At 40.9% G+C, this 20,591-nt stretch overlaps 1 protein-coding gene across 13 annotated transcripts in view; it reads left to right on the top strand.

Annotated features, from left to right (window-relative positions):
- ZNF462 (zinc finger protein 462) overlaps positions 1–20,158 on the top strand; it is a 140,790-nt gene extending 120,632 nt beyond the window's left edge. For 11 of the 13 annotated variants that reach the window (XM_070519085.1, XM_070519078.1, XM_070519083.1 and 8 more), the window contains exons 11-13: positions 11,376–11,508; positions 16,143–16,266; positions 17,390–20,158. In XM_070519085.1, coding sequence (XP_070375186.1) covers positions 11,376–11,508; positions 16,143–16,266; positions 17,390–17,597 — 465 coding nt within the window. In that variant the 3' untranslated portion in view covers positions 17,598–20,158. Of the gene's footprint in view, positions 1–11,375; positions 11,509–16,142; positions 16,267–16,570; positions 16,716–17,389 lie in introns of all 13 variants that reach the window. The other 2 variants (XR_011506304.1, XR_011506302.1) reach the window with 2 other exon arrangements.
- The last annotated feature ends 433 nt before the right edge of the window (positions 20,159–20,591 follow it).

The raw sequence follows: 20,591 nt of genomic DNA, 5'->3' as shown, positions 1-20,591 counted from the left end.
CTCATGCTCATACTGATGGCGGCACTGTCCCCATTTTCTGTTTTCTTCTTTTCTGAGTGTTGAGTACAAAATGCAGTTCGAATTTTAAAAATAATTATCCAAACACGGTTTTATAAACAAAGATAGCAGTGCTGCTGAAACTTAAGTTTTGACTGATAGGCAGTGACATTATACGCTGATTAAATATGTGCATTTATCGGGGTGAAGGATATGCAAAAGTCTGATTTTGGCATCCATGAAAGGGGTATAGCAGTGTCAGTGTACCATGCACTAAAGAGAAGTTTGCTGATAATTCCAATACAAAAGTCAAGGACCATAAGACAGAAACAAGAAATTCAAAGCATAAGAATTGGAAAGCAAGAAATAAAAGTGTTTTTGTTCACACACAATGTGATCTTTATACATAGAAAATCCTAAGAAATCTATTTTTAAAAAGCTACTAGAATATTATTGAGTTTAGCAAAGTTGCAGGATATAAGATCAATATACAAAAATCAATTACATTTCTGTATACTAGTAATGGACAATCTGAAAATGAAATTTTCAAAAGATCAATTCTATTTACAATAACATGAAAAAGAATAAAATACTTAATACATTTAACATAAGAACTAGGAGAGCTACAAAATCTTGTTGAGAGAAATGAGAAGTAAATTAATGCAATATATATATCATCTTCATGGATTGGAAGCTCAATATTGGTAATTCTTCCTAAATTGATTTAACATAATCTCCATCAAAATCTCAGTAGGCTTTTTTCTTTGGCAGAAATTGATACGCTGATATTGAAATTTCTATGGAAATGCAAAGAACCCTGAACACCCTAAATAGTATGGAAAAAAAAACAAAATTGGAAGACTTACCCTTCCTGATTTCAAAACTTACTATTAAATTATAGTAGTCAAGAGAGTATGGTATTGGCATAGGGATAGATGTATGGATCAATGGTGCAGAAGAAAGAGTCTAGAGATAAACCCTCATGTATGTGATCAGTTGATTTTTATGAAAGGTGCCAAGGTGATAAGGAAAGGATTTTCTTTTTAACAAACAGTACTAGAACAATTGGATTTGCATATGCAAAATAATGACCCTTTACCCTTGCATCTCTCCCAACACAAAAATGAAATCAAAATGGACCATAAACCTAAACATATGAGCTAAAACTATAACCCTTGTATAAAAATAGCAGAAATTTCCCTTGGGTTGGGGAAAATTTTCTTAGATATGATACAAAAGCTATGGACATCAAAAGAAAAAATCAATTAAGTTAGATGTCATCAAAGTTAAATTTTTGCTCTTTAGAAGATACCATTAAGGAAATGAAAAGACAAGCAACAGATTGGAAGTAAACATTTGTAAAGTAATTATCTAACAAAGGACTTTAACCAAAATATATAAAGAACTTTTACAACTCAATAATAATAAGAGAAACAATTCCATTAAAAATGAGGAAAAGGTTGCAGTAGACACTTTATTCATGAGAATATTCAAATGGCAAATGATCACATGAAACGATGCTCAGTAAGACTCATCATTAGGGAAATGCAAATTGAAACAACAGTAAGATATCACTACCCACCCACCAGAAAGGCTAAAATTAAGAAGACTGATGGTGCCAAAGTGTTGGCAAGGATATGGAGATTGGAAATCTCATCAGTGCTGGTTGGAACATAAAATGGCATAGCCACTTTGGAGCATTTTGGCAATTTGTTTAAAAGTTAAACATACACTTCCCATCTGATCCAGCAAGTCTTCTCTCACATAGAGTGAGTGGATAAACAAAATGTTCTGTATCCATAGGTCGGAATACTACTCATCAGTAAAAATAAATGAGCTACTGATACATGTAACAACACGGATAAATCTCAAAAACATCATGTTAAATGGACAGAAGCCAGACACAAAAGACTACATATGGTATGATTCCGTTTATATGAAATTTCTAGAAAAGCCAAAACTGTGGAGACAAGGCAACTCGGTGGTTGCTTGGGGCTGGAAGTTGGGAGCAAGAATTGATTGTGGAGGATATGAAGGAACTTCTTAGAGTAATAGAAGAATCCTTAAACTAGATTGTAGTGAGGGTTGCACAAATGCACAAATTGGCTAAAAGTCATTGAACTGTTCATTTAAAATAGATGAATTTTATGGTAAGGAGAGTATACCTCAATACCTAAAAGATACAAGTTTCACAGGAGCTGACATGTAGTAAGTCCTCAATAAATTTTAATTTTCCACAGTCTTTTATAAGTTGGTCCTGGGAACAGATAACTTTAAAGATGCTCAAGATCCAGATTAATGTGTAAACTGCCAAAAATAAAATGTGGAGTAGACTTTGCAATTGGTTCTAAGCTAGGGTTCACTATTTTTTTTTCCCTGTAAGACTATGTGTTGAGTGCATTACTCGTTACATTCTTCCACAAATAGCTTTAAGTGATTTTGTGTGGTGGAGAGAATCTGTAGAAGAAACTAGAAGATACTGTAAGATGTATTTTTAGTGAAAGGATTTCATTAAACAGAGATGAATGTTCAAAACTGAACCTCTGAATTCTGCCTGCAAGATGTCAGACTGTATTGTTCATGTACTGGACAGAATACTGGTACAGCAGGAAGAGTCCTTAAAGTCAAAAGTACCATCCCATTTAAGAACCGGATTGTCAAGTGCAGTGGATTTATGCTCCCATATTTATTCTCAGGAGCCAAGTTGAAGTAGAAAAGGGATGACAATCAACCCCGTCTTTTTTTTTTTTCATGAGGAAGATTGGCCCTGAGTTTATATCCATTGCCAATCTTCCTCTTCTTGTTTGAGGAAGATTGTCCCTGAGCTAACATCTGTGCCAGTTGTCCTCTATTTTATATGTGGGATGCCACCATTGGCTTGATGAGCGGTGTATAGGTCCACGCCAGGATCTGAACCCATGAACCAAGGGCCTCAGAAGGAGAACATGTGAACGTAACCATTCTGCCACTGGGCTGGCTCCAACAGTGTCAGTTTTTAGGTGACACTTGTCTTCCTAGACCTTTATCTTTGTGCCAGTGAAGAAGGAATCTCTTGGAATCTAAAGTAAACAGTGCAGGCTGTTTGAAATCTTATTTTTTGTCCCTCAACTCCCTCTTTCTGCTTTCACTAGATTTTCCAGAAGGCAAACTAATCTTTCAATCCCTCCCTCCTTCCATTCCTCTCTCTCTCTTTCTCTTTCTCACACACACCTGCACACACACACACAATGAACTCATGTATCAATAGTGCCATTTATTAGCATCGCTGGTGAAAGATGAAGACTTAAGATTTCTAGGAACCTTGAAGTCATGAGAAAAACCAAACCTTGCGCTTCTCACATTTAAAAAAAAACTCCAGTTTTTTTTTTTCAAGAAAGTTTAAGTATATGCAATACCTTGTTAGTGTTCTTTATGGTTCTGAAGTCTCTTTGCTAGTTAAGGAACATAAAAATATATTATCTCTAACTTGGTTTGCTCGTAAAATTGTCATGTTCGGTGTATTAAATTTAGAAGGATAGACTATTCAGGCAATACACATTCACTAATTGAATTTACTTTGAAATGTTTTTAATTTTTTATACAAATGGTGCCTCAGGCAGCTGAAGTCTAAGGAGCTCGTATCTCTTACTTTCCACCAGTTTAGGGGAAGCAGCGAACGTTAAGCTCAGAAGGAATCATCAACATTTTAGTTAGTCCTATAAAACTGTTCAGCTTTCTGGTCTAGTGACATCCACAGTGGCAAAAAAGTCATATAGAACCATTTGTTTCCAGCAAAGGAAATGCAGAGAAATAAAGCAAAAGAACTTTCTCGCACTCCAAGTCAGGAAACACACCTGGGGCCGTGTTTTTGGATTGCCTTTAATTTCTGAAATAAGTACTAGCGGCTTTAGCTTTATCAGCTCCGAGGATTTCTGCAAGCTGAAGTTTTCTCCAGAAGATCATGTCATTTCATCTCTGCTTTCCTTCATGTTAGTCTTGCTTCCTGATTTGTCAACCGTAGACCCATTTCTTTTATGCGCTTTGGAAGACAGAGAAATCAGAAGCAGATGAGCAAGAGGGGTGACCATTTTTCAGAGGGATGTGCCTGGCAGAACATTAGGCGGTATTTCTCAAGTAGACATTTGAAGATGCTCTTTGCTTGCGACCTTTAAGACTATCCACTCCACTCTCCAGTCACAGTTAACTGCTCCTGCTTTTAAGCTTCCCTAGGACTTTCCTTATTCTTCTGTTAAGGCACTGATTTCATGTTGTCTCAACTTACGCTTAGCTCTTAACAAGTCTTGTCATTGGATGCAACATTCTTAAAATGGAAACCACCTTATTTACTCCTCTTTTCTTCCAAAGTCTAACCACAGTGCCCTGCTTACAGTAAGGGCTCCAGTAGCTGTTGGCGAAAGAAATCGATAAATGAAATCACTTTTCACATAGGAGATTTTAAGTATCCTGTTTGTTCAAATAAGCAAAATTTGGCAGCACTGTCAGCATCTTTGCCTGTGGATTTCGAGTTCAGGAGATTGGCAACAGCTTAGTTGGCCAACAATAAAGTTCTCTGACTTTCTTAATGGTGCCTTTCACTTGGCTTTCTTGAGCACTTGTGACTCGAGTTAGGATGAGATTCTCAAAATGAGTTGATTTTGTCTGAGCTTTTGCTAAATTAGGTCTGGCAGATGCCTGTTTTCTGCTTCTGACTCAGTGATTGCAAAAGAAAGTACATATTCTCCTTGACTTCTGTGCTCCATACCCCTCTGGCTACTTTACCCTCCTTTGTTCTTACAATTCTCGGGAAGATTTTTATTTTGAAGAAAAATTCTCAAAAGATTCCATTGCTCTGTCCCATCAAATATTAGAGCAGAGCGTCTTCTGTCTTCTTTCTTCTTGTGTTCAGCCAGCATACCATGGGTCATTTTTACATATTTTTAAAGTAATCATGCGTTTCTACAGATGCTTTGCATTATCATAGGGGGAGCTGGAGCTATGTCATCTGAAGATGTGAGTTCTAATCCTGGCTTTATCACTTACCTGTTTTGTGTTCTGTTTTCATCATCTACAAATATAGAAGATAATGCGTATCTTGCAGAATGGTCATAAGGGTTAAATGATATGTATAAAAACTGTTGGATTAATTTTTAGCACGTAAGAGATATTTGGTAAGAACTGAAACAAAATCTTTTAGAAAACGTCCAGTTTTGTTCTCTTATTAGCAAGCAAATTTGTATCATGGGAAGCAATATTATGAAGTTCTTTGTATTGTATGATCTCCCATGGGTTTTTATGTTACCGGTAAACTCAAATAACATTTGTTGTCAGCTAGATGACTGGCCTTATACTCTGCACTGAGCATATAAAGCTAAATAAGAAATGGTTGCCACGCTGGAGGAGTTTATAAGGAAGTAGTCGAGACAAGCTTAGACAAAGAATCAGAACCCAGCATGTTAGGTTCTTGGTAAAGGTATTCATAAAATAGGAGGGCAGCAGAGTGCAGGGCAAATATGGTGTCACTGCTCATCTTTCATAGACCTTTAAGACACTTAGCTGAATCTCCTTTCTGGAAGCTTTTACAAGAGCTCTGATGGATATGTTCGATCCAAGAATTCAAGATCTGTACCTGCACCTTTGACCATCCTCCTGCAAGAAATCAGAGGAGATGCGTTCCTGAACCTTTCTCCCACTCATTTCTTTCTCTCGTTCCCATTCTGACTTTCAAAGACAAGTGAAGAAGATCTGCTTTATAAACCACCTGATACCGGAAGTCAGGGGTTGGCAAACTGACCCATGGACCAGATCCAACCCACTGCCTGTTTTTATATGGTCCGCCAGCTAAGAATGGTTTTGACATTCTTTAATGGTTGGAAAAAGTCAAGAGAGTACTATTTTGTGACATGTGAAATTAAATGAAATTCAAATTTCAGTGTCCGCAAATACAGTTTATTGGAACACCGCCACGCTCATCCATTTCCGTATTGTCTGTAGCTGCTTTCGAGCCAGCCAGAGAGTAGTTATGACAGAGACTATATGGTCCAGAAGGCCTAAAAAAAACCTGGCCCTTTACAGAAAAAAACTGCCAGCCTGTGCCTGTAAGTCCTTTAAAATCTTCGCAACACGACACATTCTCAGTTTGTGACTGAGATGGGCATTTCTGATGTAAGAGGCAGTTTCTCCATGTTCTCCAGTGTCACTTTTTCTAGAAATAAAAAGTTCACTTTGGCCTTTCTTTTTACATGGACATGGGATCTTAGGTGATGTGAACATCCCGATTGGGTGACCCTTTTTGAAGGTACAAATGTTAAGGAAGTAGGAGGGGAAACTCTGGAAATGTTAAGTGGATTTTTCTTCATCACAATCTCCCCCACTTAGTGTCTGCTAAGCAAGAAAGAAAGGTTTATATGCAATGAGGTTTATTACAGAAAACAAGGGTGTCGATTTCATTTTTTCATGATGAAGCAAGTTTCTGTCAGTCTTTCCCCTAGGACTGGGTTTGCCACCCTGGGACGATATGAAAATGCCTGTTCAACTTGATAACATGTGTAAGTGATGTAATACTTCTCCCCTTAGAATAAGCCTCAAGTACAGAAATTCCTTCCCACGCTAGGGACAGGGCTGAACCATTTTGGTGAATGGTTAAAACCAACTGACAAAGGCCAACGTAGGTGTGAAGCTTGAACATCAAGCGTGAGCGTGGAAGGGTTTGCAGTGCTAGCACTTCCAGGTTAAGGGGTAGAGCTCTTCCTGGTTGTTGGCACCACATCTCACATTCTTATTGGACAGCTCACTTTACCAGGGCTCAGGGTTAGTGGCCTTCACAGGGGACTTTGGATTCGGGGACATGCACAGATAACTTTCATGAGATATAAAGATCTGCATGTACAGTTTTATAGTCTGAGTGATTACATATTTGAACAATCCACGCTTCAAAACCACGAATGGCTTCTTTTGCCTTCAAAAGGCTGCAAGGAGCCAGGTTGTAAATCTCAAACTCTTAGCTTTGCTCTTTCTCCCTCTGTTGTGGGCCTTTGGGGAAACAAGGTCATAAACTGCTTCTCATCTCCAGAGAAAAAAGTGAATTTCCCTCAGTATGTCCTCTGCCCCATTAAGAAGTTGGTTAGATACCCACCGGTCACGAGGTCCAGAAAGTAACTTACTGGCGTGATCATTTCAGAAGCCAACATGGAAATATATTGGAACTTTTATAAAGCCCGCACCCTTTAACTTTGAACTTGTAATTTCACCTCTGGAAATTTAGCCTATAAAATTAAAACTAAACGTAAAAAAAGGTTTATATACAATAAGGCCTATTACTGCATTTTTAATAGTGGAAAGCCGGAAATAACAGAAGATAAACTCGTATGGGAAGACTCCAGTAAACTATAATATATCCACTTGATGAAATATTATATAGTGATTAAAAATGATACCTATGCCGAGCCAGGCATAAAAAAACAGGATACATGCTCATAGTTTTAATATGATTATAGCAGTGTAAATAGTCTATGCGTAGAGAACAGGAATACAGAAATAGAATAACTCATTAACAGTTATTATGTATAGGTAGTTGGACTTTAAATGAGTTTTTTCTACTTTCCAATTTTTCTTTGTGAACGTTTCTAGGAAAGAAAAATATGTTAAATTAAAATGAAGACAGCCAGTAGCCAGGAGGTGAGAAGCACACCCCCTCTGATCTGGACATGGCCCTGGCCAGTGGAGATCCAGCTGTGACTAAGATGCAGTGTCTGTCCTCGCAGAGTTTGCAGTTCGGGGGGAAGGAGGGGAGGCAGGCCATGAACAATGAATCTCTGAGTGCAATGAGTTCTAAAAGGGGAGTGGAGGGTGCTGTGGAAGCATAGAGCCAGAGGACGTAACTGAGACGTTGAGAGAGGGTCCCCCTGTGACATTGAAGTGAGGCTGGAAGACGTGAAAGAGGCAGGCTCAGGGAAATTTCAGACAGAGGAAATGGCACGTTCAGGGAGAGGCACAAGGTCGAGAGCATGGCGTATTCCAGGAATCTCAGTAAGGTCAGGGTGGTGGGAGCAAAGGGGAGCCAGTCTGGAGGAAGTGGGCCAGGATAAGATGATAGTCGGCCATGTAAACCACACTAAGAAATTGGGGTTTTTATCCTCAGGGCAGGCAGAGATGACATGAACAGATTTAAATTTTTTTAAAAGTCGCTCAGGCTCCACTGGAGAAAAGAAGCAAGAAGGGGCACGAATGGAAGGAAGGAGGGAGGGAGGGGGCCTGCAATAATCCAGGTGAGAGCTGGTGTAGCACGGAATCTTCCTTTTGTATTGAGATTAATATTGGATGGCTGATTAGAGGATTTAAAGTATAGTAAGGACCCAACACGATAAAGAGTTTTTATTTTAAATCTTCTAATTACATAGCAAAAATTTTAGTTTTTACTTTTATCTTTTAATTGCATAGCAAAGATTTTGGAAATCTTCAGGACAAGGAAATCCTGGGTCAGCCCCGAATGAGCATCACACCATGAAAATGTCATGTAGTCTTTTAAAATTGTGCAGAATCCAAAATGTTAACAGATTTCTAGTAAAGGAATGAAGGTGATGGGAAGATGGACAAATACAATCCTTACCCCCCACCCCCAAAAAAATATCCTGGGAGGAAAAGGAAAAAATAACATTGGTTGGTAACAGATCTCCTTCTGTCACCTTGAGTTCCTTGAGAAACAGAGGCTCCAATACCTAGCACAGGGTCTGCCTGGCACACAGCAGGCCCTCAGGGAGTCCTTGTTGAATGAATGAATGAACGAAGTCCTTCTTGAATGAATGAATGAAGTCCTTGCTGAATGAATGAATGCAAACCACCAGATTAAAGAAGATATTTGAGCGTTCTTTTTTGGCTTTCTTGATTTCATTACTTTTGTTTCCTGGCCACTGCCCACTCGTCATGCCCCATATGCAAACCTACAGTTGCCCTGGCTGAAGGTGGGAAGTGGGAGAAGATGGTCAGAAAAGGCTGCTTTTTTTTTTTTTTAAAGATTTTATTTCTTTCCTTTTTCTCCCCAAAGCCCCCCAGTACACAGTTGTATATTCTTTGTTGTGAGTCCTTCTAGTTGCGGCATGTGGGACGCCACCTCAGCGTGGTTTGATGAGCAGTGCCGTGTCCGCGCCCAGGATTCGAACCAACGAAACACTGGGCCGCCTGCAGCGGAGCGTGGGAACCTAACCACTCGGCCACGGGGCCAGCCCCAGAAAAGGCTGCTTTTTAAGTACTGGTCATTTAAAAATGTTTCTTCACACATATTTCAAAATTAGGCAAATGGGAATCTTGCCCCCTTTTCTGAAAAAACTGGCAACCCAGAAAAATTTATTCAAATATTTGTCATAAGTGCTATTTGGTTAAAATGTAGACTTTGTAGCTAAACATAACTTTATAAATATGCATTTACAAGGCTTGTTATATCCGTTTCCAAAAGCCAAAATTGGAAAAGCCCACATTCCCAGAAAGGGGAAGGAAGCTACGTGTTGGGGACCTATGGGTTTCAGGTACTGTCTGACCCCCTTTTACAAATGAGGACGTTGAGGACATTTATGTTGAGGCCCAGGGCCTCGTAGTTAATGCAAACCTTGAACCTGAACTCAGGTCTGTCTGACTTCAAAGCTCATGCTCCTGGCACTCTCCACCTTTGCTTTTACGTGATGAAAATAGAAACCAAGGATTCTCTGAGGTCTGTAGGAGTGAGACATGGTAGATGAGTACCCAGTTAGGAAGGTGCTACAAGCAACCGTCTCGGAGATTGACCGTGAACTCTTAGAGGGGCCGAAGGAGAACTAAAGATGCTGAACTGACTTCCTCCTCCTCCTTTTCACCGTAGTCCACTCATTTTTTTAAAATTTTTTAGTGAGCAAAGCAAGAATCTGCCTTCCCTGAGTGTTTGGCACTGAGATTGACAAAGACATCTTTTCCATCGTCGTGTTGAGTTTTTAAGGTCAACTGATTTTGTGGATTTTGTTGTTATAGTTACACCAGTGTATCATTTCTCTCACTCTAAAAGAGCTTTTTTCCTGAGTCTTCTTCCTCCTCTTAAATGCTATGTACCTCCTCCAGGACACTGTTGGGATAATATTAAGCCTTGTCACAGGACCGTCTCTTGGCCCTGATACTGTGTCTCTTTCTCTTGCATTTGTTGCAGTTGATGGTGATGTCCCATCTGCCAGGCATATGAAATTGGTGGTGCTCAGCAAATCTTTGTTCCAGTCTAGTCCCAGAGAATATTTCAGAATTGTCTTGTAGATTCTCTCTTTCCTCTCCTGTGCCTTCATTACCTTCTATCTCTACTGTAGCAGCTATAGAAATATGCCTTGGAATCTAATTACTGATGTCTGTCTTCTCTCCTCAACTAAACTGTGAGCCTCTGGAGACCAAAACTGGCTCTCATTCTTCTTTGGGGGCCCCTCCCCTTGCCCCCAACATGGGGAGCACAGCCCTCTCCACAGAGGAGCAGCCCCTGGCTGTTGACTGGCTTGAGTTATTTTGTTGGCTTGAGTCCTGTGCTAAACTGTCATTGTTGATAATTCTATGCATACAGCTGAAGAGGTTCTGAAAATAGCTTAATGAAGAGGGTAAAAATTTTGTGCTCCCACTGATGTGAGAACCCCAAACAGAACATCATTACAGAGTTTTCTTAGCATGGCTTTTTATTTCCCTTGGATATTTTGCAGAGAGTTTGGATTCCCACATTATTCGAACAACATTTTATATAAATAAAAATCAGCCATAGTTAACACTCTTAATGGGTGTTTTAGGGGCTAGTCATCTAGATTTTTCTCAGGTAATCTCAGCCTTGGTAAATAGGCTGTGGTCAGCTTCAAAAATAGTAGTAAGACCAAGGGTAATGACATTGTCTTCTGTTTAAACTGGAGTTAGGAATCGAACACTTGTCATCTGGCCTAAGTTGGGAGAGCCTACAGCCCTCCAGGTTGATAGAAAAACGTTGTGACTCTTACTGCTCGTTTTCAGGTCACTTACAGAGCTCTTCTCCTCCAGAGGTCTTTGAAACTTAGGTAGTTTACAGAAATTCCCACTTTCAATTCAACTCAAAAACTGTTTATTGGACACCTACTGTCTACCTAAGGCTTCATGATACTTTTGATTTCCTGTTGACTGTTGCTCGTATTTTTTGCTAAGTTTAGTAAGGGAGGTCCAATGTTGACAGTTCCAATGAAAATGGCGGAACGCAGGTGCAAAGGATGGCTCCACCTTGAAAGAGGCATAGTGAAGAAAAAGACCTCTTGGCACCTGTGCTCTTTGGTCCTGGTTCTGAAATCACAGTCAGAGGAGAATGAGGTTGGAAAGGTCTCTCCCCTAGGAAGACCCCCATTCCGTCTGTGGTTCACTGTTCCATCCTCTGTTTGGGCTTTTTTCAGGTAAGCCGTAACTTTGAGCTGGTTGGACGGGTTAACTTGGATCAGCTGGAACAGATGAAGGAGAAGATGGAGAGCTCCAGCAGTGAAGACGAGGACAAGGAAGAAGAAATGAACAGCAAGGCTGATGACAGAGGTTTGTCTCCTCCCTGCCCTCTGAGTCCCAGATGGCATCCAGCACGTCCATGGTGAGACAGAAGGCAGGCAGAAGGTTATTGTAGGGGGAACAGAAGGAACGATCCTTCTTAGTTAAGTAGCAGAACAGACTGGCTTCAGAAACGTGTCAGGGGCCATGTCTCTGTAAACTGTTACCGGCTATAGAAACTCCAAGGAAAACAGACATTTTCTAGCTCTAAGCTATCTATTTGTTTAAAAATATATGGTGATGATTTGTTTAAATTAAAGAAAACTGGCGTCTAGGGAATCTTCAGAATAAAGACGGACAGACAGCAAGATAGGTGACATTGTAAAGCTATTGAGGAATGTAAATGAACTTCCCATTGAATGCTTACTTAAAATTGTTGCTGTTGGGACATACACCGCTGAGGTGTCGGGGAGGCCACAAAGAACTTGAGCCCCAGTCCCTCTCCTTACGTCCCTCTGCTTGGCTCTCTTCTTAACCCCCCTGCTGCTGCGTTCTTGCTTTGTAAAGAGGGAAAGAGAAACCAACAGCTTTCATTCAACCGTGAGTGTACAGGGACCCTGGGGAAGGCTTCATGGGATTTTTGCACAATTTTTCCAACTTCCCCTGCGTCTATATAATTATTTTCAAAATAAAGTTTTTCAAAAGTGTATTTAGTTATAGACATACATTTACGTGATCTAGAGTTGGTTTCCTATGTTGTTCAACACAGAATGTTGTGGAAATCCCCGGACAGTGCCTTTAAGACTGTTGATTGGGATATGTTACTTTAGTTACCGCAGATTTATCAAAAGCACATGGATAACATAAACATGAGAAATAAACATTATAGATTTCATGACAGTGATGAGAAGGATGATTAGTTGCCATTCTTGAGCATCGTCATGTGCCAGGCCCAGTGCTGGTTGTTTTTATATAACTTTTTCTTTTTTCTTTTTTTTAAGATTGGCACCTGAGCTAACAACTGTTGCCAGTCTTCTTTTGTTTTTTCTTTTGCTTCTGCTCCCCCAAATCCCCCCAGTACATAGTTGTATATTTTAGTTGTGGGTCCTTCTACTTGTGGCATGTGGAACGCCGCCTCAGCATGGCCTGATGAGCGGTACCATGTCTGCACCCAGGATCCAAACCAGTGAAACCCTGGGCCACCACAGCAGAGCACACGAACTTAACCACTGAGCCACGGGGCCGGCCCCAATGTATAACTTTTTCTTTAATCTTATGCAATGGAGAGGGTTCTGCAGTTGGCCTGCCTGATTTGGCTCCCAGTTCGCTACTTACTAGCTACATGACTTTGGGTAAATTCTTTTATCTCCTTGTGCATACATCATCCATAATAATAATAATAATATCACCTGCCTTCTAGGGTTGTGTGAAGCTTAAATGAGATAATGTACAAGACATTAGCCCAGTTCCTAGAACACAGCAATCACTACTAAACGATAACCCTGCAGTGTAGGTGGTATTATTGTCATTTTACAAATGGACAAATAAAGGCCGAGGAAATTTAAAAGCTCGTTCAAAATAAAAAAAACAAAAGGCAGAACAAAACTCTGGAGGTTGAATTTAGGTCTTCTGGCTCCAAAGGCAAGATTTCTTTTACACTGCGTACCGTTTCCCCAGCCATTTGGGCAGCGGGATGGTCTTCACTGAAGGGAGCCTTGCATCTAAGGGGCCCTTTTGCAGAATAGCTTTCTTTTTCCTGCTTGCTCAGTGGGCAAGCCTAAGAAAACCTAGGTGGTGGCCATTTCCCTCTGAGGTTCTCCCTGTGCTTTTTCCTGACGTGTTCACACTTCTACCCCCATCCCCATCCCCACCATGACGCCATAGCAGGAGACCATGGGTTTGCAAAGTGGGGGTCGCGTGTGACCCCTGAAGTCCCAGCCAAGATGACAGCAGACACTGCCGGCCAAGGCATACCAGCTCTTCGAAACCCCCATGTCCGTGGTCAGCCTGAAAAATAAATGGACAAAGAAAACATCCTCACCATATAGGTTGATTAACCGTGTAAAGTTGGAACTTTTCTTAGGAGGGGCCGTAATGATCCATTTCTTACAAAGAAAACGCTGTGATCTGAGAAGCACGGTTTTTTAATTTTTTTTTTTTTTTAACATTGCACAAGTAGGTGCTTAGTGAATGCTTTAATGGCTATGTGCTGTTCCCAGCGGTCTCTGGAAGGGGACACTCCTGACAGAGGGGACAGAGTCTCCTTCTGCTGCGTGATGCTCCATGGCCTAACATTCCTCTCAGGAAAGAAATGATTCTTCATTGCATATTATGACTTTTTCATCTCGAAAGCTGAGCACACGTGGTTTTAGAGGTTATAAGCATTGCAGAGGCCAGAACCCCTTTTTCTCCTTCCCTGCCCTGTGACTCCTCCAAAATAAAAGCGTAGGAAATTAGAAGAAAAAAGATGGCAGTTAGATGTGTGGGACACACCAGGCAAATTTTCTTGGTTGCCCCCTCCCCGTGGGCACGGTGGCGTCAGACCAGCTCGGTTTGGCTGAAAAGAACTTCCTGGTGTCTGATCGCTTCCTCCTGGAAATTGCAGCGTCCACATTCATGAGCCTTAACCACATGAGAAAAAAAGCCCTGGGGTGGAGAAGCGTGGATTCCTCCCTCGGAGGAGGGGTGCTGACATGAGCAACTTCTAGTAACGTTAATGGAAATTACAACTCTGACCCTTCCTGGCCCCCTCGCCGATCCTTGAAAGAACAGCCTGCTTTGTCTCATCTCCTTTGAATCAATTTTCCACCATCGAGGTATATTCTTGCCAAGAAGAAGAAACGGCCTACAATAGCCTCAGGGTGTTTTTGCCAGACGTTCCGTCTTCGGGGAGTAGAGAGCGGGAGGTGCCACCTCAGGGCTGATGGAGAGCTATTTGATGTGTGACAGGTAATGACTGGTCTCCTCCTTTGAGGATGAAGCAGCAGGAGCCATTGGAAAGAGTAGATGACTGGTTTCATGTTTCCTAAGGGTAAGAGCGGACGTGCCAGGAGCATGCCCCTCGTTGGCAGTGTAGACTTTAATCAGGCCCACCCGGGTCAGGGGGCTCACATCCTTGTAGCCACCCCATTCTCAACATCCTTTCCCAGCATGAGGAGTGGAGAGAGGACTGACTGGTCCCACTGTGGGTCCTGCCTAGGAAGCCCTGGGGGGAATTTGAAAGGAAAGAAATCAGGCATGAAGAAATCCAAATGAACCCGAGCCGAATCCTCCCCACCCCCTCTCATTATGCAGCTGGGAGGAGTCACGAAGGCATTCTGTTGATTTCTTGCCCAAGATAATCCCTGCTAAGGAATTAATGCGCAGAGCAGATGGTGCTGTCTCATTTCCAATGAAAAGAATCAAGGAAGATAGTCTGTGCAATTATTTTTAATGGCTTGTGTGGTGATCTTCTTAATTTGTGAGAAAATGTTTCATCTTTTGTTCAAACTGGCCCCATTCACATAGCTTTTTGTGCTGAAGATGAAGGCAGCGGAGAGACACCTATCCCGTTAGTGTCGTCCTGATTTTATTCGATGGAGTGTTTCAACCAGGAGACATCTTCCTGTAACATCTTGTGTGTACAGGTGCAGAGTGATCAGAAATGTAGAGATGATCGACATTTCCCTGTGCGCTGCCCTCACTTTGCAACGTGACTGCAGAACCGTCTAGGTCCTGCTGTTTGTTACCCGCATGAAGATTTGGCCCTCTGTGGTGTAATGAAGGACATATGGGCTTGGAACTTGGGACAACACAAAGGCCATACAAGCTCGCGTCTTTCAGTTTGCCAGGAGGAGTGGCCTGTAAACAATGAACCAGCCAATGCACATTGATCAGATCCCTAACATGTGCCCAGCGCCGTGGAGGAAACAAAATGATGACAGTCAATATTTGATGTTTGCAGCCGACTTCTCCCGAAATGCCTGCATATCCCCACATTCATGACTATCACCAATTGAGGAGGAGATGCCGGGCAGCCAGCCAGCATCCCTCCCTAGCTGAGGACACCCTCTCACATACTGGCCTCCCCGTTGTCCAGGTTCACTTTGATGCTAGGTTCTTTGCTTGTAGATCTCATTCAGTGCTTGTAGCCACTCCGGGAGGTGTTGATTCTGGTATCCATGACAGATGACAAGTTGTGAGCCCCTGTCCTTACTCACAGCAAGTCAAAACTCTGAGGTCTCCTACACATAACCTGACCTGGTGTTTTCAGTAGCCTATGTTCTTTTTAGTGAGAAAGATAAACCTGTGTCAAATAAAAAGTGAATAGGTGCTACACTGTGAGGCACTGACAGTGCATCACGGAAGGAAGAGATTGGATACAAAAAAAATGCCAAGACACTGTGGGACTGGACAGAGGGGTTCTTCAGGCAAGAAAGCCCCAGATTATTTGTGATGGAAGCAACTGGGGAGGTGATGAGGAATGGGGATGCTTGAGCCTGGGAACCAGGAAAAATTCTTGAGAGCTATCCAAGAAATACCCTTAGTTGGAAAACCAGGAAGGAGAAAGTAAGGAATCTGGAAATTGCTTTCCCGTTGGCTTTCTAGGTAGAAGGAAGAGAGGAGGTGTCTTAATGAATGTTGACTTCTCTCTTCTGCCTACTCCCACAGCACACAGGTAACACAGGTCTGCTCTCTCCTCACAGATCTGATGAGATTTTCTGACCGTGGGGCTGCTCTTAACACCGAGAAGCGTTTTCCGTGTGAATTTTGCGGACGGGCGTTTTCACAGGGCTCTGAGTGGGAACGGCACGTGCTGAGACACGGCATGTAAGTCAGTCCGTCCCAAGAACGTCGTTGCCCAGAGGGAAAGGTGGCAGGCAGACCAGGTTCTTTTTTTGGTTCCCGTGACAATGCATAGGCCCCTCTGTGTCACATTTCCGGGCATGGGAGGAGAGGCAATTGTCAGGAACTAGGTTTCTCCTTTTCTGTTGGTTTTTAAAATGGTCACCCAGACACGAGTCAAGTGAGGAAAAATCATCTTTATGAATGACAAAGCCCACTCGAGTAGAAGTTTAGAGCTTTCTCCAGCCAGTGTCCCTTCAGCTTTCATTAGCATGACATTCTCCGATAGAGCGTGGACCGGGGTCAAAAGATCGGGCTTCTGTTCCTGCCTCTGTGATGATTCATTCCCTGAGTGGCCTTGAACATTCCCACGCACCTCTTGGTGCCTTCAATGCTCTGCCTCGGGGACAGAGCCAGCTCTGCCTGCCTCCCAGGTAGGTGGGAGCATACCTGCAAAACACTTACAAGATCCTTGAGCATAAGATCATCCCGTACCCACGGCACTCTTAGTCCGCCAGACACAGAGAGAACCTAGGAGCTGGTCCTTTCAGCAGAAAATGTCCGTGAAACCTGAAGCATTAAACTTCAGAGAATATAACTAAGCTTCCCAAGACATGGGTTCCATCTTCCAGTTTCTGCTTTTTGTTTGTTTCCATGATTTCTTTCTGGACCTGTTCATTAAATTACTAATACTTGAGTTGCTCTTTTAGTCTTAATACCTATAGCCCATCGCCAGGCTTCCAGCTCCTGCTGGTGAGTTTGAGCATAAAATAATTCTTGCTATTACCACTTATGACTTATGACCCAGTAGAGGAGGGACCATAAAACAATTAGGTTATTCTGGAAACAAAGCATGGTATAATCAAAACGTAGTATAATAATGGATATTTTTGTAGGTTCAGATCTTTAATAAGATACCAGAAATACATGACCTAAATATAACACGTTGCAAAGATAAATCACTCAGAATTTAGTCCTACCTCCATGGCATTTGTTCAAAGGAAACCCTAAGGCCTTTTTATGGTCAGGGAAGTAAGGATGTGTGTCTTTTTTGTTTAATTAGGAAAAAATATATACTCATCTGTCTCTACCATCAATGTTTTTGCAGGGCGTTGAATGACACCAAGCAGGTGAGCAGAGATGAAATCCACCTGAAAGAGAACATGGAGGACAGTATTAAGATGCCCTCCCTAGAGGAGAAAGAAGATGACGAGGCAATCGGAATAGACTTTTCCCTAAAGAATGAAACAGTAGCCATCTGTGTAGTAGCTGCTGACAAATCTCTCCTGGAGAATGCAGAGGCCAAAAACGAATAAGCGTTTGGTGAAATTCTTAATCAAACCTTACTTGAACCGTGATGAAAAAGTGGGAGGGCCAGCTGGGGCTGAGAAGGGGGGGACAGAGAAGAGAAGACAGAACAAAGCTGCTTTTTAGGACTGAACAATCTATTTTCAAAGCACTGGTACCTGTGTGAATGAGTATGTAAATTAAAGTTATTTAAATGGTTGGAATATGTGGCTCCTTTTCCATCACTACGTCTTTTCTTCCGGATCTTCATCATGGAAGTTGTCACTTGTCGCGGAATACGGAAGCACGTGCCATGCACACGTTGTGCTCTGTGGCGGTCTTGGACAGAATGTGGAAACGAAGCTCCGTGACGGTAAAGACTTCTCTTAGGGGAACAACTTTTTGACGCACAACTTTCGGTGCGTTTTTCTAGTTTTAATACCTTAAGCTTTTTTCAAGACCTAACTGCAGCCGCTTTGGGAAAAAACAAAAAACAAAAAAAACAAAAACAGAAAACAAAAAACTGCTTTGCATAAAACAGTCACCTGTTTCCTAGTACCTCAAACTTAACCAAGGGAAATTCTCTGCATTTGTCAGTACTACCTGCCGTCCTTGTGGTTAAATGTAGAGAACTGCTGGGCAAGATGGTGAATGGAGAAAAAAAAAGAGTTTTAAAGAAAGGAACACAAATTGTGCTTAAAATCCCCATGTGGGTTTTATTTCTTAAAATACTGTGATTTTTTTAATTATTTTAGTAAAAAACAAAACAAAAAAAAGAAACAGACTTTAATTATTAGATAACTGTTTGTGAATTGTCATCCTTTACTCCAGGTAAGCTGTTTATTAGTGTTCAACTATAATTTAGAATTTGATAGATTCATGTGAGCTAATTTTAAGGTGACTGTGGAGTTTTGTTTGCCACACGTTTATTTTCTATCAATTTGAGTGTTACAAACACAGCACAATTCAGTTTTTCATATAAATTGTTTTTTGTGTGTGTGTTGTTCTTGTGTTTTAATTTGGGGGCAAGGGAGATTTCGTTTTTTTTGTGAATAGGAATGTTTTTATTTTAAACATGGAAATAACAAAGAAGTTAATTTTCTTTTTTTTTTTTAATTTAACTAAAGAACCAAACTTTTCGGCACAGCTATGCAGCTTGTGGGCCAGACAAGGAAGTCCTCTCCACCCTTTTGATGCTTGTCCAATTTACACATTCTCCGTCTCACACAAATAATTTCTGTTAGGATGGGCTGGCTTTTGTGTGTGGTTTTAAAATCTGTGTTCTTTTTTGTTTGCCTTGTGTTTGGGGGGGTCTCATTTATTTTGGGGGACAAGGGGATGTGCTAGAATCCCATCCCTTTGGTGAGAGTGGACAAGAAATACTTATATCCTACAAGGAGCCTGGAGAACTACTTTTTTTTTTTTTTCAATCTAGCTGCCAGCTGCTCTGTTTCCCCTTATTAGCTTTTTCAGGAGGGAGCAGCTTAGACTAAACCTAAGTCCACATCTTTAATATGTTCTGATTGTGAACAAAGGGTTTCGTTCCAAAAAGTAGAAAAGAACTTTCCTTGAAGCCTAGGTTTTAGAAGCCTGTGTGTGCGTGCGCTTGGATGTGTGTGTGTGTGTCTGTGGATTTGTGCGTGTGTGAGTCCTTTGGTTTTCATGTTTTGTTTTTTTTTTTACTTGGAAGGGTTGGGGGAGGGGGAGGGAAGAAAGGGAAAGGGGAATTGCTGAGATGACAGTGTCCCACACAGCTTCAAATAAAATCCATGGAAAGATATTGCATTTGTGGAATAAGTGCTTACTTGAAAAGCATGTTCTTCTTTTATTTTCTTGCTGTTAAGACTTTTTATTTGTAGGGAGTTTGTTTTAATTTAATTTTTTTTTTTTTAGGGATGGGGGCCATCATGTGGAAACCAGAAAATGGGGAAAGTGTGAACTATCTAAACAAAGATTCATTTTGTGTCCATATTTGTTTTTAATTGGCCTCATTTCAAATGTATTAAACAGTTCCATACCTGGATTGGGTGTTCGTAATGGTTACCAAAAACAAACAAAAAAAAGAGAAAAAAAAAGAAAGAAAAAAGAAAAAAAAAGAAAATAATTGTGACATGCTTTTATCACTACTTTATTTTTCAAATAACATGTAAATATTGTAATCCATTGGATTTTGTTTTGCTAACCTGTTAATAAAAATATGGGACCATTATCCTTTTAACAAGGCTAGAATGTCATTTTTTTCTTTTTTCGAACATATACCTGATATTTTGTGGCCGCACATTTTGAATGCATTATTATAATTCTGTTGACTGTAATGACATAGAATTTACAACTTTTTTTTGTTTAATTTATACAGAGGACTTTTTTTTCAGAGCTTGAGAGAAGAAAATAAATAGCAAAATGATAACCTATTGACTCCAATAATCAGTGTTTCCCAATACTTGATAAAAGATAGGGAGATTCTGAGTTCTTGAAGCCAAGGGTTTAAAAAAACAACAAAAAACACACAAGTAGGTTATTCAAGTTGTTTGCAACATACATTTTGTAATGAAATGTGAGAAATTAATAAAGAATTTTTTTCACATGTGTCTATGTGTATCTGTTGTAGATCATTTACAGATATGGCTACAGATATGAACTGTAGAAATAATATAGCATTGCCTCTCAATGCGTGTACGTAAGAGAGATTTCAGGCCACTGAATCTATACAGGTGTGGAAAACAAAAGTGAAGTTAAGATAAGGTGAGCTGAGATTTTAAAATGTTAATATTTCTGCATCCGATATTTATCACCAACCGGGAGAACTTTATGGAGGGAATATCTTCCATCAAAAATGAGAACCAAAGTGTGCGTGAAGCTTCAGAAAGAGGAAGTGTCAGTGACTAAATGTCATCTGGGGACTCGCAATCTCTGAGCACAGTTATTTAAACTAACTGCAAGTCACAACCACTGCCACAAACTATCTTGCTGTGCATCCTGCGCCGGTAATTTTCTTCACTAACTTGTTCTTTGAGCTACCCTGT

This window comes from Equus asinus, chromosome 10 (genome assembly GCF_041296235.1).
Source record: "Equus asinus isolate D_3611 breed Donkey chromosome 10, EquAss-T2T_v2, whole genome shotgun sequence".
In the NCBI taxonomy this organism is placed as follows: Eukaryota; Metazoa; Chordata; class Mammalia; order Perissodactyla; family Equidae; genus Equus; species Equus asinus.
This window is presented reverse-complemented; position numbering and strand designations above follow the sequence as displayed.